Here is a 24,304-nt window from a genome sequence, read left to right as displayed (position 1 = left end):
GGCGCGGGAAATTTGAGAGTTGAGGGGCGAGGGCTCAGGGGTGAGGATACTGTGGTCGTCGGTGAGAGTAGGGATGGATAGATGGCTAATTATTCGGCTTATGGAGAAGCCAGATTGCGCCGGCTAACCTGAGGGATGCGGAGTACCAGAAACAGGGATAGGTCAGGCCAACCGTGCCAGCGGGTGTGTATGTACTCAAAGAAAATGCAACCAGGGGATGGGTGCGGGAGAAGACGCGGAGAGTCGAGTAATTGAAAACGACAATGAGGTCTCTCGGCGCCGGTATGTGGTCTGGAGTGGGAACGTGGCTGAAGGGCGCGAGTGAAACAAGCATTTGTGAGAGCGTGTACTCTACTCTCTGCCCTCGCGCCACACACGCCTTACCTATTTGGGCGGTCCGCATCCGCGCTTATGCTTACATATGCAGAAGCTGATACTAATAGAGACAGCCCACTTAGGCGCCGAGACTACTCGACTTACTGTGTACTAGTGCTGCTAGCAGGCCTGCTGTTCTGCTGTGCCGCCCGCCGGTGGGTGTGGGTGCATGGGTCGAGGCGGCCGGCCGGCCGTGGCAGACGCTGTCTCCAGCCATCTCTCTTTCACGCCCTCCCGCCACCTATTTCCACCATGCGCTGACCATGGATATCAGTCTCTTCCCTGCTGCCCTACCGCTCCTCCTCTTCCCTTGTATATAGCATCTTCCTGTAGTGTGGCTCCCTCGTCGTCATTGCGCTTCAGTTGGACCCGAGTTTTTTGCGCTGTCTGTCTGCCAGCGCCTCGGCCGCACCGCCACACTTGTTCTTCGTACTATACACCTACAGTAGGTAGCTACCACAAATGTTACCACTCGAGCCGCTTCTCTAAGGGTCCATGTGATAGTGCTCCTTGCACACAGAGTCTGCATCCAGCCTGACATCTGTCCCTTCTTGCACCCAGTGGTGGTGGCCCCCACTCGCTTCACCATTGCCCACCTCATGAGCCTGTTACAACATGGAAGACAAGCGGAACAGCGGCTCCTACGCCGAGCGAGCTGTCAATATTAACATTGCTCTCCGCAAGACACCGGACAGCTCTGCCCCAAAGCGCGCAACGTCATACCGTCGCCCAGCCGATGCCCAACCAGCTGGCGCATCTCCACCCGAGACCGCCATGTCCACCGCCATGCCCAGTAACACTGCCCGGCCAGTCTTAGCTTCCTCCTCAGATCCTGTCACTCAGAGGCGGCGGAACAGCAAGATTATCCTTCCTCCCACCACCGGCGCAATGGGCGAGTCCATACCGGCTGCGCCAGACGTACCGCGCGCACCGCCCTCGTCATACAGAGACCCATACTCGAGGGGCGTCAGGGTCCCGGCACGCACAAGCTCTGGGCGGGCACGCGATCCAGCTATTCAATTGAACCCGAGCAGACAACAGGCGACCATCCAAACAGCTGCAGACAGACTCTACAACCTACGGTCACCACCATATGCTCCCGTCGAGCCACTGGCAGGAGCTGTAGGGCGGCGAGGCTCCCAACGTGGTCCTTCTGTGCCAGACCGTTCACCGCTCCAGAAGCTGGAAGGCAAGTTGGATGACATCAGCAAAGAGGAGAGGAGAGCGAGGATACTAGAAGCCGAGTTGGCAGCGCAAGAAAAGGCTGAGGCTGAGGCACGGGAAAGACGGGCGCGAGAAGCCGCTCAGAACCAGCAGCGAGTCGTGTCTCAGCCCGTGGCAACACTAGACAACACCTCTAGTGCGCCCAACCGAGCAGGTAGCAGCAAGCGTCATGTTTCAATGCCAACAGAGAAGAATCATGCGTCTCCGCAAATAACCCAGTGGGAATCCGACAATGGCTTCATTTACGACCTTAACGAGCCTTGGGATCCTTCTCCACCCGAGGGCGGAGCAGTCCAACCCGCTCAACAGGCCACCAGGCACAAGGGCCAGGTTGTTCCGCGAAGCACCAGTCTAAAAGGCAAGGAACCCGTTAGGGGTTCACCGCACAGTGGCAGTTATAGCGACCGGAGCTCACTTCCTTCGCAGAAAGACCACAAGCCTGCGGCCGATGCTGCGGGACTTGGCCTGGTCGGTGTAGACGATACGTCAGCCGGTGCTGAAGTCACTCGTGCCGAGAGCAAGAGAGTCCAAGGGAAAAGAGATAGCCGAGTAGGCATCATGGCCGCGCAAATGGACATACCGCAAGAGTCTGTTGACCATAAGACGGCGCCACGTGTGGTCGATATCCCACCAACCAAGCCTCGTATGCCACCTGTACCCAAGACCACCCCGGTAATGCCCCCAGTACCCCAGACCAATCGAAAGAGTGTCGTTTTCTCCGAGTCCGAGTCTGAGTTGGATTTTCATGATCCCGAGAAGAAATCTCGCCATCGTTTCAGTCGCCATGGCGAGCCGGAGAGGACATACACACCCAAGGCAGTGCTTGATGAATGGAAAAACGCCCCGGTCGGCGCCCTTGTTGCTGACGATCTTGACTTGAACGCCCCAGTCACGGCTAACAGCGGCAACAAGGCATGGTGGGAAGAAACCAAAATGGCCCGGCGGAGACGCTCTAACAGCTATGTGGAACCCATGTATGATGGCTATGCCGATGACATACACCTGCCAACCAGCTTTAACCCGCCACTGTATCTCAAGTGTGGGCCGCTCCTGCGCTACACGGGTCTTCGCAAAGACCGCAGCAAACCAGGCCAAGAGCGGGAGATATGGCGAGGCAGTGTCATGATTGTGACTGTTGACGCATCCTCGTCCTATTCCAAGCCACCGACGTTACGACTGTTCAAACAGCCAATGGATATCCTATCTCCACCACCGGAAGAGGTAGATCATGATCAGCTTGATCCATCATATATCGATCCTATCGAAGGCCAGACTAAAGTGTCGCGCACCGGCAAGACGCTGTTCGTCAGGCCTATTGATGAGATTGTCGAGGATGTAGACCTATCGCGCGTCGAGAACAGCACGGGGCTATTCTCCAAGACTAGGAGCACTGCTAACGGATCGGCTGCTAAGTCCACCCGCATCCACAAGCGAGACGGTGAGAAGCTAGGCAAAGTACGCGACTTCCCCGGTATTCGTCTGCACGCTGAGCGGGGTGTGACTTTCTGGCGCTTCAACATTGAAGTTGAACTCGGAACTAGCCAAACACGTATCGCCTACAAGATAAATCAGGGCCCAGCTATTGGATTCTGGGTCCCTGCCAAGGGCGAATCTATGAACATCATGTTCCACAGCTGCAACGGGTTTTCTGCTAGTGTCGACCCTGATGAGTTCTGTGGTCCAGATCCCATGTGGCGTGACGTCCTCAATACCCATCAGACTCGTCCGTTTCACGTAATGATTGGTGGGGGTGATCAAATCTACAATGATGCTGCTATGAGGCAGACAACATTGTTCAGACAATGGACTGAAAACAGGAATCCCTTACACAAGCACCATCAACCATTTTCCGAGGAGATGCAGAATGAGCTTGAGCAGTTCTATCTAGATCGGTACGCGATGTGGTTTTCCCAGGGTATGTTTGGCTTGGCCAATTCACAAATTCCTATGATCAACATTTGGGATGATCATGACATTATCGACGTAAGTTTGGTCCCACAATAATATTTGAACGTTATCTAAATTAATCATTTAGGGCTTTGGTTCATATCCCCACCATTTTATGCAAACTCCAGTTTTCACAGGAGTCGGCGCCGTTGCCTTCAAGTACTACATGCTCTTCCAGCACCAATCCGTGCCCGCAGAGACCGAAAAGACAGAGCCTTCATGGGTGCTTGGTAAAAGTCCTGGTCCTTACATCAAAGAGCGATCCAGAAGCGTTTTTATGCGGCTTGGCCGACCTGTGGCCTTTCTTGGTCTTGACTGCCGTACGGAGCGGCAGCGGGACGAGATACTTACCGAGGACTCATACGACATCATCTTTGACCGTCTTGAAGATGAGATTATCAAGGGCGAGACTAAACACTTGATTGTACTTCTTGGCGTGCCCATTGCCTACCCTCGATTGAACTTCCTCGAGAATATCCTGACTAGTAGGATCATGGATCCCATCAAGGCTCTTGGTCGCACTGGTATGCTGGGCAACTTTGTGAACAAGTTTGACGGCGGCGTGGAGATTCTAGATGACTTGGATGATCACTGGACTGCAAAGCACCACAAGGAGGAACGCAACTGGTTCATCCGTGAGCTTCAACACATTGCCTCCACCAAATCTGTTCGTGTCACAATTCTTGGTGGCGATGTCCATTTGGCAGCGGTTGGTCAATTCTACAGCAACAAAAAGCTCAACATACCAAAAGACAAAGATCATAGGTACATGCCAAATGTTATTTCCTCGGCCATAGTCAACACGCCGCCTCCCGATATGATGGCGGATATCATCAACAAACGAAACAAGATACATCATCTAGATTCGGAGACGGATGAAGACATGATAGCGCTATTCACCCATGGTGTGGACGGAAAAAAGAGAAATAATAATCATCTTCTCCCCCACCGAAACTGGTGCAGCATTCGAGAATACAAGCCAGGATCCACACCATCACAGACACCGTCACCGCCTGCGACCCCAGATGGACCTGCTGCGGGAAGATCGTTCGCTGATTTTGCACCTGGTCAGCTGGTGAGACGACTGAGTGGACAGCAAACAAAACCTTCTGCACGCCGCCAGGGCCCTCCTGTATCATATCGCAATAACCCGGCTTATGCGGCTGCCGATGACCAGCAAGTGGGCCACCATCAGCTGAAATCTTCATTTTCACCAGATCGATCGGAACCAGAGAGGCCTGCTCATCCTCGTCGCAATTCTTTGTCCTCGCTATTCCGTCGTCGACCTTCAATGGATGGCGACCGCCCAGGCACTTCGGAAAGCACAACGCCTCGAGGCCGCCGGAGCCAATCTCAGGACCGGCCGTCCAACTTCCACCGTCGCCCTAGCGTACTGAGTAGGAAGAGCGTGAAAAAGCAGGAGTTCATCAACCTCGAAGGTGGTCTTGATATTTGCCTCAATGTCGAAATTTCACAGCACGACCCGGCAGGTATCACAACGCCGTATCGACTTCTTGTGCCAGCTCTCGATTATGTCGAACCTGAGTCTGATGCCGAGGAAAAGGAGCCCCGTAAACCTCGAGGCTTCTTCCGCGCCTTTGGTGGAAAACGCAAGACCACAATCGGTGAAGATGGCAACTCCATCTCGGGTAGCGAAAGCGGGAGCGAGCTCGGCGAGATTTCTAGTGAAGATGAGGAGGAACGTAAACGGCAACAGTACAAAGTCGGACCCAGGGTAGTAATTCCAGGCATTGGTCCACGTAACGGACGCGGGTCTGCCTCTGCTCCTACCACACCTGCAATGCCGACTCCAGCCATGGCACCGGCCTCTGCTGCTACTGCTGCTGCCGCTACTACCACTGTCCCTCGCAACGATCTCCTCAGCTCTGGTTTCCATGCCAATTCAGCCCGGACAGCAGGCCCGGCTCAGTCTGACGGAGCCGTTCACAACCCTGCAGCTCGAATCCAAGGACGTCGAAGTCTAGATACTGGGCCGAATGCCGGTGCTAGAGCCTTTGCTTGGGACAGTGTCGCTGCGAAGAGGAATGCGAGCGCGCCTCAGCATCCCCAAGAGGTGAAAACTGCAGCCCAAGCGACTGCGCTTCCATCTCGCTCTGCTTCCACCCGCATACAGCCTACATATAGCAACTCTTCCCACAAGTCACAACTACCAGCAACACACCCGGATGATCCCCTGACGGTGAAGAGGAGACCAGTAGGGGCTACAGGAGGCCAGAGCCCATACGGTCTCACTGCGACGCAATCGCAAAGGCGAGCCAAGCGCGAATCATACCCACCACATCCCGCTATTGTCGGTGCAGGTCCTGGTTCGCCGTACGCACGCGATGGACAAGGTCTACAAGCCCGACAAGATACCGCAGGCGGCGACTACTTCAGCAGCGGCGGCCGCGACGGCCAAAGCCACCCCGCCATGGCCCCAAGACAAGTAATCGACCCCGAATATACGGAAAAACCAGTCCAACGCGCAGACTACGCCGCCCAACCCTCCCGAGGCGGCTACGACCGAACCACTGCCACATACCCTACCTACCCACAACGCAACGGCAGCGTCAGCACCGCAAATAGGTATCTCGGCGGCGGTGCCCCCTCTGATGACGAAGATAGCTTTGACAGCGCTACAGAAGAGGAAACGGGGTTCGCCGAGCAGCAGCAGCAAGGCGAGCAGATGAGCCAGGATAGCTTTGTTATTCCCAAGCAGAAGAAGAAGTGGCAGATTTGGAAGCCATGAACTGCTGTCTTTGCTCCTTAATACGATCTCAACCTTTTCCTTGTCCCCGCTTTGGGGAGAGAGAAAACTTGGATCGGTAACGATGTTATGATTGGATTTCCTTTCTTTCTTATGAACACACACTTTTTTGGGGGAGCGAGTGGGGGTCGTTGCTTGGAGTGAAAAACCAAGGCGTATGATGGGCTTTTTTGTGTATAGCAACGTGCTTGTTTTTTGAGCGGTTCTTTCACGTTCTAGATATCCTCCACTTGCTTATTCTTACCTCATGGTTGTTAATGAATCATACATGCTCTTATTGTTACTATTACTTTGCTGTTGTGTAAATGAAGTGCTATCTTGATATGTTGGATAGGATCTTCAACTCAAAAAGTTTGGATATATCTGTTGGTGTTATGGTTCTTTTTATAGTGCGTAGTTAATGTATATAACGTTAGTTGCATAAGAGTACCATTACTTCAAAAATTAGTGCATAAGCGTATACATGCGTACAGAATGCCAAGAAGCAAAAAGGCATACCTAACGTTGTGGTTGGAAATAGGGCAAAAAAAGAAGGAGATATAGTCCTGGTGGGGCTGAAAGATCTGTTAGTAAAGAAAATCGAAACAATTTCTTGCGGGAGAAACCTACTTCGAACCCACGGCATCCGCATAACCTTGGATGAGGTCATAAGAGTCTGACGAATCTTATAAGAACGGCGCGCTACCACTGCGCCACAGGACTTGATGTCCTTGGACTGAATTTTAGTGTTTTTTGAAATTTTATAATTTATATTGGTAGTAGATTGTTGTAAGTAATGCAGCTCACGGTGTTCGGGACCCTTGGTTGTACAGGCTGCATCTTCGATCCCGAGCGGGGTAGCGCAATACCGGTGAGTGATGACACAAAGAGCGCCGCTAGCCGCTGAGGTGGCTGGCGTGAGGGGTCGGTCGGCCAACCACATCCGCGTAGTTCCACGTACCACGTCTACCACGGTGCTCTTTCACATTTGTTACTTGTCATTCTTGTTCTTACAAGACATTTCTACATTTGAAAGAGTCTCTCTATTAGTAAGTTGTGCTTTTGGTATGTCTATGTCTATTATAAGGATGTCTCCAAATGGCGGTCTGCACCCTTGCATATTGCTTATTGGGAGAGCATCATGGACCCAGCAACAGAGCTGGGCATGAGCACACGACAACACAAAGACTAACCATATTTTTTATCCATCTCATGATTTTGCAAACTGACATCCCGAACAGGCGCCTGATTTTCGCAGGCCACCATCATGACGATCAGAGCCTCCAAGTTTACGCCCAAGGTGCTCCTTGAAGCACCTCGGAGATCTCATGGCTCTCCAAACTCGGATGCATCCAAGATTCTGTATTGTGTATCGACTTACTCTTTCTCTGAGCACGAGGAAAAATCTGAGATTCGCCTTTTGGATGTTGAAACTCAACAGACTAGCCTTGTGACGGACGACAAGGCTTTCAGCGAGCCTACGTGGCTCGATGATGAGACAGTGCTCTTGTTGAAGTCTAATGAAGATTGCACAACAGAGCTGGTCATCGGGTCACCAGAGAACTTTGAGAAAAGGTAAGTGTTGAATTTCGCGATGCTGGTTTCTGATAAATGGATTATTGACTTGCCACCAGTAAATACACAGCGGGCACTTTAGAAGGCCCAGTCAGCGATTCCAAGGTCTACCCACTCGGCAATGGCACATATGCGCTTGCACTTGTCGGTAAGGCAAAGCCAGATGGTACACTGTTCAACCCAGAAAAGGTCGAAAAGTCGCATACATCAGGAAAGCTGTACAAATCTGGCTTCGTCCGCCATTGGGATCATTATGTGACTGAGAACCGCAACGCAATCTGGCTTGGCAAGTTGAGCACGAAGAAATCGGAAAGTTCAACAGCTCTCAAGTTGGAGCAACCATTCAAGAACGCACTCAAGGGTACCTCTTTGGAGAGCCCAATTGAGCCATTTGGAGGCAAAGATCATTTTGACATCTCAAAGAATGGTCTTGTTTTCACATCGAAGGACCCTGACCTCAACCCAGCCACCCATACGAAGACGAACATTTATGTTTCCGCAGCCGAGGGATTCTGGGATGATTTGCATTTAAAGGACATTCCTGAAATCAAAAAGACCTCGATTGAAGGATTCGAAGGCGCGAGCACATCACCAGTCTGGTCAAACTCTGGCAAGATGATTGCATTTTTGTCCATGAAGACCGACGGATACGAGTCAGACAAGAATCAAGCGTTCATCATTCACGATTACAAGGATCCGTCGCGAGCCACTCTTCTTTACGCTTCGGAAGATGGCGAGGGTAAATGGGACCAAAGTCCGCAATCGATAGCTTGGAGTCCAGACGATTGGCACCTCTACTTCACAGCGGAGGCGCACGGTCGTGGAAATCTGTACAGCGCTGGTCCTCCTAAGCCAGGTAGTGAGAAAGAACCTCTTCCCTCACTGCTTGTGAAAGGTGGGACTATCGGCGGTGCACAGGTCCTCGGTAATGGCGATTTGTTTGTCACCTCTACAAGTCTAATTGAGAACTCTTTGTACTCGCTGGTACCTCTGAGCTCTCGTCCCAATAGCGTGGATACATATAATCTGCCTATTGATGACCGACCATACGACTCGGATCCCGACAATCTCACTACCAAGTACATCTCTTCCAACACACGCTCAGGCTCCATGTTTGGGTTATCGCGTCATCAAATCGACGAGATCCACTGGGACGGCGCGGCAAAGGATACTAAAGTCCATGCTTGGGTCATAAAACCCAGTAACTTTTCGTCCAAAGAGAAGTATCCACTGGCATACCTGGTCCACGGTGGGCCGCAAGGCGCATGGACCGATGGATGGAGCACGCGATGGAACCCTGCTGTATTTGCCGAACAAGGCTACGTCGTCATCTGTCCAAACCCAACAGGTAGCACGAGCTACGGCCAAGCCTTTACTGATGCCATTCAAGGCCAATGGGGTGGACTGCCATACCAAGACCTCGATTTGGGATTTAAATACATCGAGTCCAACGTCAGCTATGTCGATACAGATCGCGCTGTTGCTCTTGGTGCTTCCTATGGCGGTTACATGATGAACTGGATACAAGGTCACACTCTGGGCCGCAAGTTCAAAGCCCTTGTAACTCACGACGGTGTCTTCAGCATGCACGGCCAGATGTCTTCTGAAGAACTCTACTTCCCCTTCCATGATCTCAAAGGCACCCTTTGGGGCAACCCTGATGGCTGGGATAAGTGGGATCCAAGCAGGTATGTTTACCTAGATACATTCAAGTCCAAACTGTTGCTAACTATCGCTACACAGGTTTACGAAGAACTGGGCTACACCACAGCTTGTGATCCACAGTGAGTTGGACTACAGACTGACTATTAGTGAGGGTTTGGCAGCATTCAACGTGTTGCAGAGCAAGGGGATCGAGAGCCAGTTCTTGACCTTTCCAGACGAGAACCATTGGGTGCTTAAGCCAGAGAACAGTCTGATGTGGCATGAGGTTGTATTGGATTGGATCAATGAGCACGTAGGATTGGAGAAGTACACGGAGAGCGAGAAGGCGAGCAAGAGGGTGTAGGACGATTGCATGAAAACATCAAATTTAAATAGTTAAGGGCATTTTGTAGTTCAACTAACTATTGAAAATAAGCATACATCCCAACTTTTGAATAACGAGCTCAATAGAAGGCTTTGATTGGACCGAGAGTGCGCGCATTGAAGGATGCAGTGCTAGCGCGACTTCGTTATCGATAACAATTATTTTCTCGGAACCTTTGAAGCTTCCTCGGCGGCCAGAACTTTTGCTCCCACGCGCCGTCAATCCCACCACCACACCAGCAGCAGGTGTCACTCCCTTGCCATTCACCCAAGAGTATCTTGCGACTCGTTTGGTGTTATATAATTGCCTGCGCCATCCAGATACACTCGAATACGGAAGAGGAGGCGCTGCCGCCTGCGCAGCTCTCAAGATGCCAAAGAAAGCCATCGACTCCCGCATTCCGGCGCTGATTCGAAATGGCGCACAGGAGAAGAAACGTAGTTTCTTCGTCGTTGTTGGCGACCGCCAAAAGGACGTCATTGTCAATCTTTACCACATTCTGCTCAACGTCGACGTTAAGCTGAACAAGTCGGTGCTGTGGGCATACAAGAACAAGCTGCTGGGATTTTCTAGTCACCGCAAGAAGCGCGAAAAGAAGATTAAGAACGAGATCAAGCGGGGCATACGTGATGTCGACACCGAGGATCCGTTCGAATTATTCATCTCGACGCAGAACATTCGATATGTCTACTATAAAGAGACGGAAAAGATTTTGGGTAACACATACGGCATGTGTATTCTGCAGGATTTCGAAGCGCTTACACCCAACCTCCTTGCTCGGACGATAGAGACAGTCGAAGGTGGAGGATTGGTTATACTCTTGTTGAAAGGCATGAGCAGCTTGAAGCAGCTATATACTATGTCTATGGATATCCACTCAAGATACCGAACAGAGGCGCATAGCGACGTCGTTGCGCGCTTCAATGAGCGCTTCCTACTGTCCCTTGGAAAGTGCGACAGTTGCTTGGTCGTCGACGATGAACTTAATGTGCTTCCTATTTCGGGTGGAAAGCACGTCAAGCAACTACCGCCACCGGACCCAGAATTGGAAGGCAAGACACCAAAGGCGAAGGAATTGGCGGAAATTAAAGAGTCTCTAGCGGACTCGCCTCCCACTGGAGATCTAGTCAAGCTCGCAAAGACTGTGGATCAGGCAAAGGCTCTGCTTACGTTTGTCGAGGCTATTGTGGAAAAGACCCTGCGAAGTACTGTTACGCTAACAGCAGCGCGTGGTCGAGGTAAATCAGCAGCTCTGGGTGTGGCTGTAGCAGCAGCGGTAGCGCACGGCTATAGTAACATCTACATCACATCGCCAAGTCCAGAGAACTTGAAGACGCTATTCGAATTCATCCTCAAGGGCTTTGACTCGCTCAACTATGTCGATCACCAGGACTACACAATCATGCAGTCTACTCAGCCGGATCAGAACAAGGCGATTGTAAGGATTGAATTACACCGCCAGCACCGACAGGTGATTCAATACATCAAGCCTGAAGATTCGCATGTTCTTGGTCAAGCAGAGTTGTTGGTCATTGATGAAGCTGCAGCTATTCCCCTGCCATTGGTACGGAAACTGATGGGTCCTTACCTCGTCTTCATGGCCTCGACAATCAACGGTTACGAGGGTACTGGCCGATCACTGTCTCTCAAGCTCATACAGCAGCTTCGCGAGCAGTCACGAGGCAAGGGTACCAACGGTTCGACCCACGTCGTAGATCGCTCAACAGGAAAGGAGACAAAGGATGCTTCAGAGACTACGATGACAGGTCGCTCGCTACGAGAAATTACGCTTTCGGAGCCCATTCGATACGCCCCAGGCGACTCTGTCGAGCGCTGGATGAACGACCTCTTGTGCCTCGATGCAACCTTGCCCCGAAAAGTAGCCACACAAGGATGCCCCCATCCTGACAAGTGCCAGCTCCTTCACGTAAATCGCGATACACTTTTCTCTTACAATCCGGCTGCAGAGAAGTTCTTGCAGAAGATGATGGCGCTCTATGTGGCCAGTCACTACAAGAACACACCCAACGATTTGCAGCTCATGTCCGATGCGCCGGCGCACCACCTGTTTGTCCTTACCGGACCTGCAGAGGACAACAAGCTTCCTGAGCCTCTTTGTGTCATTCAAGTGGCTTTGGAAGGTCAGATTAGCAGGGAAAGTGTGCTGAACAGTTTGAGCAGAGGGCAGCGTGCAGGCGGCGACTTGATCCCATGGATTGTGTCTCAGCAGTTTCAGGATGAGAACTTTGCAAGTCTTTCGGGTGCCCGTGTGGTGCGGATAGCAACAAACCCTGAATACGTTAACATGGGATACGGATCAAAGGCCCTGCAACTCCTGGTTGATTTCTACGATGGCAAGCTCGCAAGTTTGTCCGAGACGGAACCTCAAGAGGTGGAGCACATGCGAAGGGTCACAGAGGAAGACTTGGAAGATGCATCACTTCTCAAGGATAACGTCAAGGTTAGGGAAGCAAGCGAGATGCCGCCGCTGTTCGCTCGGTTACAGGAGTTGAAGTCTCCCAAGCTTGACTACGTTGGTGTATCGTACGGTCTCACCTCGCAGTTGCACAAGTTCTGGAAACGCGCATCTTTTGTGCCAGTATACCTTCGGCAAACACCCAACGATCTGACTGGAGAGCACACATGTATCATGCTACGCTCGCTCGAGACAACCTCATCAGATGGGAGCTGGGTGGCGGCCTTTGCCAAGGACTTCCAGAAGCGCTTCCTCTCTCTTCTCTCCTATCAATTCCGCACATTCCCATCCACGACATCCCTTTCGATAGAAGAGTCTGCCTCAGCAGGATCCAAACTCGACGCCGACCTCGCCGCGAAACCCATCAGCAAAGCCGAACTCGACGCCCTCTTCACGCCCTTCGACCTCAAGCGCCTGGAATCCTATGCAAACAACATGCTAGACTACCACGTCATTCTTGACCTGCTCCCCTCCATTGCCCACCTTTACTTCACCGGCCGCCTCAAAGACACCGTCAAACTCACCGGCATTCAAAAATCCCTCCTCCTCGCCATCGGCCTCCAGCGCAAAGAATTCTCCGATGTAGAAAAAGAACTCAAAGATGCAAACGCAAGCCAGCTCATGGCCATGTTCGTCAAGATTATTCGCAAAGTCGCCACCGCTTTCCGCAGCATCGTCGAGGGCGCAGTCCAAGAAACTATGCCTGACGCCATGGATATCGAAGACAATGCGGGAACTGCAGATGGCGATGCAGGCCGCTTTAAGCCGCTAGAGAAGAACTTGGAAGAAGAGTTGAAGGAGGGTGGAGAGGAGTTTCTGGCAGAGGATAGAGAGAGGCAGAGGAGTATGATCGATGCTTTGCCTTTGCATAAGTAAGTTTTTTCCTTACTCTACCAATTCTAGATGCTCTGGCTAACCTTTATACCCCAACAGATACGAGATCGGTACCGGAGCCACCGACTGGGAAGACGCCGAGCGCGCTATCAGCAATGCGGCGAAGAAGGGCGCAGCAGGTAGTATAACAGTATCTGTCAAGACGGGCGAGAAGAAGCGGAAAGTAGGGGAAGCGGTGGAGGAAGCGTATAAGGAAGCTGAGAAGTTCAAGGAGAGTGCGGGAAAGAAGAGTAAGAAGCATAAGTCTGGGAAGAGGGCGTGAGATGGATGCATAGGTTATAAGGATTGTTTTTTTGGAGGGGCGTTTGATATCCCGTTTTTATAAAATTTCAAATCTGGATTTACGTACATGTGTGTGTTTGTATCAATATACAAAAGCAAGTCTCGTACTGCATATCTTTGTCAACTAAACAAACGTAATCGTCTAGGAATCAAGAAAATTATAGATTAAACAATAGCATTAGTAATCGAGTCGACAAAGAAAAAAAAGAAGATAAAATAGAGCAAAATAGGTTGACTACATAAAAGCTGCTACATAACACTATCGAGGTGGTTGGATGGCAGTTATAACACAACGAAGAACCAAGGAAGAACGACCCCCAAAATGCCAAAAAAAGAATTTGCCAAATAAGGGTTGTCAAAAGGAGAAGATTGAGGGGGTGGGATATCATGCGCTCTTTGCAAAAAAACGGACCGAAAACCAAATGCAAAGAAGGGCGTTGGTGCAGAGAGGGTGGATGAATATATGTGTGCCTTTGGAACAATCTTCTTTCTTTCTACAAGTTCTCTCTGGTCCCAAAATAAACGCATTTTGGGGGAGATGGGGGAGCGATGTCGTGAGAGCATGCTTTGCCCTTGTTTCTTTCTTTTACTTAGGTCTCGGTGGTTACACGCCCTGCGTTATGTATAATCTTCAACTCCATTGTCGAATTCTTCATCAAGGGGGGACGTAGATAAGTTTTGGTTGGCATAGTCGGCATGAGTTCAAAGCTTTACTCAGAAAGCATCTTCGTTAGGGCAGGCCGTAACATCGTGACCCTCGCTTTCGCACAGGGCACACCATTTGTCTGGATCGGCAATGGCGGCGCCCTTGGGGGGAACGAGGTCGGAATTGGACGCGGTGAGGGAAGGATTGGGTAGAGGAGCGGTCGGGGCGCTGCCGGGGGTCTTGGAAGGAGTGAGAATGGATGGGCGGCGCTCGGAGAGGGAACGGTCGGAGATGGAAAGGCCGCGAAGACCTTCGATGACGCCGTCTTTGCCGTTGTGGATGCTGTCGTTTGTGCGGGAGTAGGTGGATGCGTCGCCGCCCATGGCGGAGCAGTTGAGGATGTCGTGGCCGCCCGTCTCGCAGATCTCGCACCAGAGATGGCTGCTGTTGACGGATGAGCGGCCGTCTGACTCGGGCATTATTGCAAGAGCGGGAGGAGTGTTGCGCTGTGACGAGTCCTTCCAGTTCATGATTGTGTCTTTGGAGTCACGCTCCGAAGGCTTCTTCTGTACAGCTGCAACTTCCGACACACCATTGCTAATCATGCTGTCACGTTGCTCGGCAAGACCGAGCTGGCTCTTCAACTTTTCAATCTCACGCTCTAGTTCTTCTTCTCGGTAAGCCTTGCGTTCCACGAGACCACGAAGCTCTTCCTTTTCGCGCTCCAGGCGCTGTGCGTCTGCCTTTGCTTGTGCGAACTCTTCAGCGTCCACAGCAGGGCCTTGGGGTGATAGAGGCGAACGCACACGCTCGTCCCCACCGGAACTCAAGGAATGGATAATGGCTTTGAGTCCTCGGATTTCGTCGTCACGTTGCTCTACCTCTCTTTGACTTGGGCTTTGAGGCGTATCGACCATGGCGCCCGCCCCCTTTAGAGCTGCAGCGGCCTTTTCTCGCTCGCGACGAAGCTCTGATCGGCCACGCTCCACTTCACCCCTGAGGAACTCCACTTCCCCTCGAGCTTCTGCCTCGCCTCGGCGCGCATCTTCCAGGCCTTCTTCAAGCTCTTGCACGAGCTCTTCGAGTTGCTTTAGCTGCATAGCAACAGTCTCAACGTCTTCGGTACGAGATTGATATTCCCGTAGCTCTTCCGTCAGCTCCTCGACCTTCTTTTCGTATACACGCTCAGTTTCGGTGCTGGCTAGTTCAAGAGTATCAATGGTGCTTCGGAAGTCAGAGCGATGTGCGTCAAACTCGGACGTGAGCATGGCAATCTTATCGTTCTTCTCTCGTAGGAGTGCTCGTAATTGCGCTACATCATTGGGTTCATTGCTACCATGCGCCGACCCCATGTCCATTCCGTCTTCTGGTATCAGGCTCTGGATCTCGGCAAGGCTTGCCTCCATTTCGCTCAGCGATGCAGCCTGCTCTTTCAGTTGCCTCTCTCGCTCATCCAAAAGCGCCTGTAGCCGCTGCACCTCTTCGCTCGGAGAGGAGCCCAGCCGCGAGCCGGGGCGGCGATGTTTGTAACTGGATATGGAGTCATTGCTCGTGCGCGCTGCGCCGACGGGTGTTGTTTCAGTGTCTTCTTCAATAATATCTTGCTGGCCAACGCGAGAGCTGCTCCGCGAGTAGGATCGCTGGGGGCCGGGTGTTCGTGGCTTCTGCAAGGGAGGAGCCCTCGGGGCAGGACTGGCAAAGCGAGGAGGGGCCGGGCTTGCAAAGCGTGGGGGTACGCCGATTGCGCTCTTGGAGAAACCAGAAGGTGTGCGTGAGCCACTGCGAGCCGGTGAGGCACTTAGGCCTTGCTTCTGACGATAGGGTGATTCAGGGCGTGCAAAGGAGCGGCCCAGGCTGGATTTGCCTTGGGGACTGGTTGCGCGGACACCGGGTCCGATAGACTGGGAGAATTGCGACTTTGGCGCATCGTGGCCGAAGTTGGGTTTTTCGGTGGTGGAGAGGCTGAAGTTGGGATACGAAGGTGTGACTGGCTCAGGCGCAAAGTCAGATGAGCCTCCTGAGACCCGCTTTTGGGCGCGATGCACAGGGAGGAAGATGCCGGAGTTGGGGATCGAAGTATCAAAGTACTGTGTGCTGTGTCGCCATCAGTGGATGTGCCCAGGAGTGTGTTCAGAAGAGCGGTGGGCATGCGTACCCATCGACTGAGCCGTTATTCTTGCCCCGCGCGGCGTATTCTCTGCTGAGTTCGACGCCGGCGAAGACTCCTTGCTTGCCGCGAATGCTGCCGACAAACTTGACGACACCGACCATGCCACCAGGCACATCGACAGTGTCGCCTACATCAATGTCCTGGCCGTCGGCGCCCATGCGGTGTGCTGGCGAGTTGCCGCCTACGAGTGCTGAGAGAGAGGCTTGTCGGGCCATGTTTTTGCTGGCGGCGTTTAGGTTGGGCGATGAGGCAGTGGGATGTAGCATAGGTCGCGCCCCAAGGCGGCGGGGAGTCTGGGGATAGGCCATGCCAGGATGTTGTTTGTCGCAGGGTAGACCTGTTCCTTAGTGTAGAGTAGGTTGGACAGACCAAGGACGGTGTTTGTTTTGATAAGAGGGGACTACAGGGGTCTGGACAGCCAAGTCATGGGCGACGGTAGAGCGTGATTATTTAACCGACAGCTGCCCAATGAATTGCGATCATCCCATTCGGGCGACATGGCGCTCCTAATTGTTCTTTATGCGCCCCGTCCCGCATTCCCCTGGATGTGGACGCCTATAGATTCTGCGGCTTGACGCCTTAGGGAAATGTCTTTGCGATACCACGCTCAACAAGGCCGCATCACGTCACCCAAACCTAGTGTGTGATAGGGCGGTCCATCACCAACCGTCGGTCCTTGGTACCAAAATGGATCCAATAAAGTCTACAGCACCAGTCTGTGGTTGCCCTTAGCATGGCAGACAAGCCCTCTCTGATGCATGCTAGGCAGCTCAGCACATAGAGAGGGTCGAAAGTTGTCAATTGTGACACCTCAGGGGTTTTGGCAAGACAAGTTGCATTCAAAGCTGCCCCGTCTCTACAGGGAGTGGTAGACGATAGGCGTAAGGAGTAGTATACATTTCCATCTACGTGGACATGCTCAGCACATTGGCCTTGTATAAAGAAATGAAAAACGTCTGAACCGTGGACCGTACGTTGAAGTAGGAGCCGTGCCTTCGCCCACAGACCCGCGAGCTGGCCCTTGCGTGCCGAACATGCGCAAACGCGTGAGCACGTGAGGACATATCGCCCGGACCAGCACTTCCACAAGTTCCCCTGGCCGCCTGCGTGCATGCAGACAATCTTGCAGAAAATACTTCATCATGCTATTAGATGGATACGCTGTATCGGCTTTCACTTATTAGAGTGCGTGCTATTACGAGCATCCGTTTCAGATTAAGGCAAGGAATATGTCTGGTGGCATGACAACCGTCAAGAGTAAAAAAGAAAAAAAAGGCTTTTGGAACCATTCACGGACATCATGGACCCAAATCTCAAGGAAACATAACTCCTTTTTTATGTTGAATTGTATTGAACAAGTCTTTTTTCCAATACTCATGCTCATCCCGATTCAGCTCGCTGCGGAGATGCAGCCACTCCCGACTCGCCGAGCCAGATCCCCCCATGTCTAACAATTGCCGAGGCTCATGGCTCGGTGATGCTCAACCGCGCCAGCTACATCACTGTGCACCCGCGCTTGCCATGCGCTCACTCTAGACGCACCCACCATGGCTGGCAATGTTCGGCAGCCCATTGATGTAGCCTCTCTGGAGCGCTACATCTCTGCTCATGTTCCTGAAATTAAGGTTCCCCTGGATGTGAAGCAGGTGCGTGTGTGGTGGAATGGGAATCAAGCTTGACCCAAGGAACACGATTTGCTGATACAGAAGCTAGTTTGGTTATGGACAATCAAATCCGACATACCAGTTGACGGATAAGACCGGAAAGAAGTATGTTTTGAGGAAGAAGCCTCCGGGCCAGCTGCTGTCAAAGGTACACACACTTCTACATATCAGTCTTCTTTCAACCACCGAGAAAAAGAAAGCTAACCTGCTTGCTTGCTCACAGACTGCACACAAAGTCGATCGTGAATACCGCATCATCCATGCACTGGAAAACACCGACGTCCCCGTTCCACGAGCACTATGTCTTTGTCAAGACGAAAAGGTCATTGGCACAGACTTCTACATTATGGAGTTTCTCGACGGCCGCATTTTCGAAGACCCTGTCCTTCCTGATGTAACCCCAGAGGACCGAACAAAAATGTATGCTCTAAACACCAAACACCTCTTCAATCTCCGTACATTAACTAACCTGCCTGTAGGTGGCACTCCGCCATCACCACCCTCGCAAAATTCCACCGCGTATCCCCTTCCTCCGTAAACCTCGCCTCCTACGGAAAACCCTCCGGCTTCTACACCCGCCAAATCGCAACCTTCAACACAATCTCTCAATCCCAAGCTTCCGCCAAAGACAAAGAAACCGGCGAACCCGTCGGCAAAATCCCCCATCAAGACGACATGGTCGCCTTCTTCAGCGACCACCGCACCCAACCAAAGGACCGCGCGACCTTCGTCCACGGCGACTACAAAATCGACAACGTGGTCTTCCACAAGACCGAACCCCGCGTCATCGGGATCCTAGACTGGGAAATGAGTACGATTGGCCACCCGCTTTCCGACTTAAACAACGTCATGTCGCCGTATATCACGGCATCCAGTCAGACCGCAATGTCGATTGGGCGCGCGCACCAGGGGTTCCAGCCAGGAGCTACACCCGGGCTACCCACCTGCGAGCAGCTTATCACGTGGTACTCTGAGGTCGCGGGGTGGGATCCTCGCCCGGATTTCACGTGGGGGAATGCGTTTAGTACGTATCGGCTTGCTATTATTATGCAGGGTATTGCAGCAAGGTATGCGTTGAGGCAGGCGAGCAGTGCGCAGGCACAGGAGTATGGGCAGATGATGAGGCCGTATGCTGAGATTGCGTGGGAGTTGGTGCAGGAGGTTAAGAGGGAGAATGAGAAGGCCAAGTTGTAGGCGTAGTCTTGGTTGCTGTGTCCAGTTGTCAGTAGATCAATTTAAAATGCAATGAAAGAAGCCATGTTTTAAGCATCCACTTGACAAGCTGCTACATCCTTTAATTCCAGTGTTGAAAATGCTAATTGACTGGAGCCTATGGCACTAATTTTATTTCGTTCTCTATTGACCGTATGACTCGGATCCTACTTGCGCTCCCTCAAATGCTCTATTAGTGTTCCCTCGGTTGTCATCATATCGAGGGTACTATATCGCGTATATAATCCAGTCTGTCAACACAGATATTGCGCAAGGAGAACAATAAAACACTGTCCTCTGTAAATGGTAAACTGCTCGGGACAAGGGAGATACAGGCAATGGAAAAGGAAAGGGAGGAGGGGGAGCCTGGTAAAGGCATGCCCAATAGTTTCTTTTCGCGCCTCAAACGCCAGATGCGCCGTTTAGTAATCTTCCCGTACTCTGTGCCATGTCGCTTTCCGCTCTGATGCTTGGTCCAATATATCGCTGACTTTTGCTTCCTCGTGGCGGGTCGCATACACGCTCTTTACCGTCCAATCTTGGGGACGTCCTGGTTGATACGGTCGAGGGCCTGGAGCAAGTTAGTTAGCTTGTGATGGACCATATTTGTTAGAGATACAGGGGAATTCGTACCTCAAGCATGACTACGGCGTTTCCGCGAATGACGACCATGCCGATGCGTACTTTCTCACCGCCAGCCTTTTCTTCAAGCGCTTCGTCGAGAACAATGTTTAGGTAGACCTGCGCGGTGTGAGCTTTGTTTGGTGAGATTGGAGAATGCTGGAATGGGCTTACGTCGTATCCACGGAGAATACCCATGACTTTGCGACTGCCGTTTAACTGCACGAGGACGCGCTTCTCCAGGTACTTTGGCCGGGTTAGTAAGAATGGATTTGGGACTGCAATTCAAAGCTTACCTTCTTCAACTCGGGCTGTGCTTGAGGCATTTTGGAAGCGGTGGTATAGCGATGGAAGTTTTGTTGCTATGTAGGCGGTGATTGGGTGTTTAGGTGACTACGTTCGTGTCGGTCGTGGGTAAGCTGGGGTCGCGCGTGGTGTTCGACGAGCAAGAGCAAGTGCTACACATGGTGGGAGAGCTCTGGGGCTTTTTGCGGAGGGCCCGTGCACAGGCACCACCACCGACATGTGAGCGCGACAACTAGTCTTCCACTATAAATCCTCCACGGACTTGATCTGATTTTAAGAGCATTGGGAAATAACAGGAAACCATTAAACATGAAAAGATCTAGTTCTACGCGTGTAGCGCGCAAAATCGGCAGCTACGATGACGACGAGTCCGCCGATAGCACCAACAGCTCGCAGAGCGAAGTACAGAAGCCTATAGGTTAGTCGTAACTTCTTCGCGATTGCCAGCCTTTCTGACGTTGGGGAAACTCGCAGCGAACCTTTCCAGGCCCACGTGAAAAAGCTGGCAAAGGCTCTGTGCTAACTAAGCCTTGTAGTCGTCAAGCGGCCTGCGCTTGGTAAAGCAAAGAAGCGCTCTTCCCTACGCATGTCGTTTGGTGCTGGCGACGAAGCGAACAATGGCGAGGAATCAAGCGATTCAGCGGTTGTGACTCCGAAAAAGGCGAACCTTAGTCGCATAGCGCTGGAAAAGAGCGCACAACTACGGGCTCGCTCACCACTCGTATCGGAATCTGCGAAATCGACCGAATACAGCAAGGATTATATTGCTGAACTACGAAATTCGACGCCGTCAACACCTAGAGATCTCAAGATATCCGCCGAGGAAGAGGAGGAAATTCACGGGCTGGATATTGCGGCAAAGTTTGGGCCTATCGCGTCGCTCGAGACGATGTCATCTGCGATTCCTACCGAAGCAGAGATACGGGAAAAGAAGGCGCGGAGGCGACGATTAGCACATGAGGAGAACGCGTATGATGACGAAGATGCAGCCTGGGCATCCGACGACCAAGGGGAGGACGAGTTCAGACAACACAGAGACAAGATTTCCCTTCGACCCAAGGACAAATGGGGAGAAACCCGCCTAGTCCACGACGACGAAGACATCGCTGAAGGCTTCGACGACTACGTAGAAGACGGCAAAATAGCCCTCGGTCGCAAGTCCGAAAAGGAAGCCCAGCGACGACGGCGCGCCGAAATGGCCGAACTCATCAACGACGCAGAGGGCTCCTCAGGAGACGACGGCTCCGACGACTCCGACGAAGACCGCAACGTCGCATTCGCTGCAGCCCAAGCCCGCGCAGGTCGTTACGGCCAAAAAGTAGACGAAGACGACGACGGCACCAGAACGCCTCCTCGCATCACGTCTCTACCGGATCTAGACGACATCCTCCAGGGTCTCACCATCGACATAGAAGCCCGAAAGCATAGAAAAGCACTGCTCCTCCAGAAAATGCAGGACCTCAAAGACGACAAAGTAAGGATTGAGGAGCGCAAGAAGTATCTCCAGGAACAACTCCAAAAGACAGGTGAGGAATACGAAAAGCTACGTCAGGAATCTGGGCTACCGGCCTTACCCGCTAGTACTATGGAAGGAGGAGGACCAGGTAGGTTGATTACAGAAAGAGGGTTGGATAGTCTGGGGACTACACCGCTGGGTGGCACGCCGCTGGCTAATCGATCGAGCGAGGAGTCTGATTGAGTAGTGTGTTCGTTTGAATTGAATAAAAGAGGACCTTTCTGGGTCGTGTAATTGTACATGATTTCTCCTCCCTCCCTGCATTTTGCCATGCTCCGTGACGCCCATAATCCCATCCCATATATACATAAACCCTTCCAAAACACCTTCCAATGCCCTCCACCCCCATCTTTTTATTCTTACCACCCCCCCTTCCTTTCATCTTCTTCCTGTTCGCGTATGTTCTCACTGCGTTCGCACCTATTTATTCTCATCCAGTTCCCTCCAAACCTTCTGAATCCTTTCCCTCTTCTCTTTCGCCGCCTCGCGATTCTGGCGCGTGCGCTCAAGCCGGATGCCGCGCAGACACATGTTGACTTTGTGCTTGGCGTCGGTGCAATTGCCCGTTACTTTCCAGAGGAAGCCGTGGGCGTGGCATTCTTCGAGGGCGGCGACGACGTCGGCGCAGTCTAGGTTGGGTTGGGGTTAGCTGGAGTGTGTGTTAGGGAGGGGGAGGGGAATTTACTTTTTTGGACTTCTTCGGTGTGGAGGTGGGGGTGCATTGTTAGGCTCGGTGGGATTGAGGTGCCGCAAGAAGGGTGAGTGTTTCGTTGGGTGTAGTATGGGCGCAAGTGGTGGGGAGTGGAGGTTGGTCGAGAGTGTTAGGTGTAGTTAGAACCAATCCGATCTCTGGTTTTTTGGACGAATCGCACGAGATCTCAGCATAGTACCCTAACGTTAACACCGTACGTCCGAGCGCGTCTTTCTTCGGCCTTTGCGCTCGCAACGTCGGTTTCGATCAACAACGCTTGCTTAATTCTCGCGGACAGATTAGCCATACACAAATTAGCGTATCCGTCTGCAAGTAGAATTTCATCCGCGTGGCTGTGAGTGCACTGCATTGGCCATTGCACAATCTTTTTTTCGCTCATTCTTTCTCCCGAGTTCCCCGCAACCCAGAGTGGGCGTCCCTCACCCGCCACCCAAGTTCGCTATGGCGTCTCAAGCACAGCTGAAGAAGCAACAAGGTATTCCTTACACTCTCTATTTTCGAAGAGTACTTTCAAGTAAGCTGACACGAGGGCAGAGCTTCAAACAACGTACCAGAATTACAAAAACACGCTACAAACTATTGCCTCCAAAATCGGGGATATCGAGCAAGAATCCGAAGAACACAAGTAAGTTTTCCACGAGTTGCATAGTGCCCAAATTTCAGTCACCTGCCGCTTCTCAATCACACCGCTTCTTCGGTGGCTCGGCGTCTCCAACAGCCCCTCCTTTGAGGAGATTGTCTACTCTTTACAGCAAAGAGCAGGATGCCTGGGTTGTGTCATGTAGTCAAGGAGAATCATTAACTGATATATACTAGACTTGTGCTCGAGACACTGCAGCCGCTTTCGGGAGACCGGAAATGCTTCCGCATGATCAACGGCGTCTTGACTGAGCGGACGGTCAAGGAGGTGGTGCCTATTCTGCAGACTAACTCGGAGGGCCTGAAGAAGGCGCTAGATGAGCTAGTCAAGCAGTACAAGTCGAAGCAGGATGAGATGGAGAAGTGGAAGGTATGTGTGTCTGTTGTGTGAGAAAGAGAGTTGCATATGACGACTGAATCTATGATCTGGGGTTGGGAACGGACAGCTGACTTTGCCACTACAGAAGAAGAACAACATTCAGGTTGTTCAGCAGCCTGGACAGTAGACTGGTGTCCGGATCGTGCGGCACCCCTTTGACAGGGAGGGTACACGACGTAGGCTTGGTTCCACATGGAATACTACCAGCATCAAGGCGGCAGAATCTCGGCCACCAGAGTCAGAATCGACGCAGACAGGCCATGACGGAAGAATGAAAAGTGTTCCGGTTCGGAGAGCAAGGCCGTAGTGTGTAGGGAGTGACTCGATGATGAGATGTTAGTACAGCATGTCACGATATGACAGCATAGCTTTCCCCACAGCAATTCAAGAAGCACCCATGAAGGAGGGTATATGTATATAACCCCCCGTACTATAGCTTCGGCAACAATTTGTGCATGAAACTTGAAATATAATGGGAGGAGCCAGGCACAGCATGGCTGGGCAGTGCAATGGTCGACGACATCGATAGTCGTGTGTGCCCCCACATACCACATGGACTACCCACTGGTTGTGTGTATGTAGGTATGATTTGACGAATGAAAAAGTACCGAAGAAAGAGGGAGCGTGGGCTTGGAGGCCGAGTTTGCAGCCGACCAGCACGTGCTCCCCACTCTAGGCGGGCCTTCTGCACGATGAGCTGTCGAGTTGGCTTTCAGTCGAGCTGACGCACCGATCTACGACCATGGTACCATGACCGTGGACACGTAGCTCATAGGGTACCGGCAAAGCTGGCTGCAAGGAGAAGGCGAACGGTGAGGTTCAGAAGCTGTTTGCGGCTAGGAGGGGGGACGTCATCTAGCGGTGGGTAATAGTGAAGCTGATAGCAAGGCT

The 24,304-nt window shown here is 52.1% G+C and overlaps 10 protein-coding genes across 10 annotated transcripts; 7 read left to right on the top strand and 3 right to left on the bottom strand.

Moving 5' to 3' along the window:
* The first annotated feature begins 606 nt into the window (after positions 1-606).
* COCSADRAFT_38198 (uncharacterized protein) lies at positions 607-6,589 on the top strand. The gene is made up of 3 exons (XM_007702908.1): positions 607-820; positions 880-3,582; positions 3,635-6,589. Exons 2-3 carry the CDS (start codon positions 991-993, stop codon positions 6,293-6,295), a joined length of 5,253 nt encoding a protein of 1,750 aa, XP_007701098.1. The 5' UTR covers positions 607-820; positions 880-990; the 3' UTR covers positions 6,296-6,589.
* Positions 6,590-7,255: 666 nt separating this feature from the next.
* COCSADRAFT_120657 (uncharacterized protein) lies at positions 7,256-9,960 on the top strand. Its single transcript, XM_007703330.1, has 4 exons — positions 7,256-7,341; positions 7,534-7,867; positions 7,927-9,555; positions 9,611-9,960. Exons 2-4 carry the CDS (start codon positions 7,560-7,562, stop codon positions 9,873-9,875), a joined length of 2,202 nt encoding a protein of 733 aa, XP_007701520.1. The 5' UTR covers positions 7,256-7,341; positions 7,534-7,559; the 3' UTR covers positions 9,876-9,960.
* A 306-nt stretch (positions 9,961-10,266) lies between these two features.
* Positions 10,267-13,528, top strand: COCSADRAFT_92246 (uncharacterized protein; the record flags this gene model as incomplete). The annotated part of the gene is made up of 2 exons (XM_007703329.1): positions 10,267-13,244; positions 13,306-13,528. The coding sequence occupies 2 exons, from the start codon at positions 10,267-10,269 to the stop codon at positions 13,526-13,528; spliced, it is 3,201 nt and encodes a 1,066-aa protein (XP_007701519.1).
* A 148-nt stretch (positions 13,529-13,676) lies between these two features.
* On the top strand, positions 13,677-14,241 carry COCSADRAFT_340316 (uncharacterized protein). The gene has a single exon (XM_007703328.1). The coding sequence runs from the start codon at positions 13,824-13,826 to the stop codon at positions 14,217-14,219; it is 396 nt and encodes a 131-aa protein (XP_007701518.1). The 5' UTR covers positions 13,677-13,823; the 3' UTR covers positions 14,220-14,241.
* A 21-nt stretch (positions 14,242-14,262) lies between these two features.
* COCSADRAFT_92799 (uncharacterized protein) lies at positions 14,263-16,522 on the bottom strand (the record flags this gene model as incomplete). The annotated part of the gene is made up of 2 exons (XM_007703327.1): positions 14,263-16,288; positions 16,350-16,522. The coding sequence occupies 2 exons, from the start codon at positions 16,520-16,522 to the stop codon at positions 14,263-14,265; spliced, it is 2,199 nt and encodes a 732-aa protein (XP_007701517.1).
* A 1,342-nt stretch (positions 16,523-17,864) lies between these two features.
* Positions 17,865-19,302, top strand: COCSADRAFT_182573 (uncharacterized protein). The gene is made up of 4 exons (XM_007703326.1): positions 17,865-18,010; positions 18,078-18,176; positions 18,252-18,448; positions 18,508-19,302. The coding sequence occupies exons 1-4, from the start codon at positions 17,912-17,914 to the stop codon at positions 19,220-19,222; spliced, it is 1,110 nt and encodes a 369-aa protein (XP_007701516.1). The 5' UTR covers positions 17,865-17,911; the 3' UTR covers positions 19,223-19,302.
* On the bottom strand, positions 19,296-20,305 carry COCSADRAFT_38193 (uncharacterized protein). Its single transcript, XM_007702907.1, has 4 exons — positions 20,158-20,305; positions 20,036-20,107; positions 19,874-19,981; positions 19,296-19,811 (listed from the first exon to the last, which is right to left on the bottom strand). Exons 1-4 carry the CDS (start codon positions 20,185-20,187, stop codon positions 19,767-19,769), a joined length of 255 nt encoding a protein of 84 aa, XP_007701097.1. The 5' UTR covers positions 20,188-20,305; the 3' UTR covers positions 19,296-19,766.
* Positions 20,306-20,423: 118 nt separating this feature from the next.
* On the top strand, positions 20,424-21,866 carry COCSADRAFT_182571 (uncharacterized protein; the record flags this gene model as incomplete). The annotated part of the gene is made up of 2 exons (XM_007703325.1): positions 20,424-20,585; positions 20,704-21,866. The coding sequence occupies exons 1-2, from the start codon at positions 20,477-20,479 to the stop codon at positions 21,864-21,866; spliced, it is 1,272 nt and encodes a 423-aa protein (XP_007701515.1). The 5' UTR covers positions 20,424-20,476.
* A 237-nt stretch (positions 21,867-22,103) lies between these two features.
* On the bottom strand, positions 22,104-22,405 carry COCSADRAFT_172708 (uncharacterized protein; the record flags this gene model as incomplete). The annotated part of the gene is made up of 2 exons (XM_007703324.1): positions 22,104-22,312; positions 22,369-22,405. 2 exons carry the CDS (start codon positions 22,403-22,405, stop codon positions 22,104-22,106), a joined length of 246 nt encoding a protein of 81 aa, XP_007701514.1.
* A 151-nt stretch (positions 22,406-22,556) lies between these two features.
* On the top strand, positions 22,557-24,037 carry COCSADRAFT_38191 (uncharacterized protein). The gene is made up of 4 exons (XM_007702906.1): positions 22,557-22,870; positions 22,930-23,020; positions 23,212-23,404; positions 23,499-24,037. Exons 1-4 carry the CDS (start codon positions 22,837-22,839, stop codon positions 23,538-23,540), a joined length of 360 nt encoding a protein of 119 aa, XP_007701096.1. The 5' UTR covers positions 22,557-22,836; the 3' UTR covers positions 23,541-24,037.
* Positions 24,038-24,304: the final 267 nt, after the last annotated feature.

The sequence above is a fragment of the Bipolaris sorokiniana genome, assembly GCF_000338995.1.
Source record: "Bipolaris sorokiniana ND90Pr unplaced genomic scaffold COCSAscaffold_9, whole genome shotgun sequence".
In the NCBI taxonomy this organism is placed as follows: Eukaryota; Fungi; Ascomycota; class Dothideomycetes; order Pleosporales; family Pleosporaceae; genus Bipolaris; species Bipolaris sorokiniana.
This window is presented reverse-complemented; position numbering and strand designations above follow the sequence as displayed.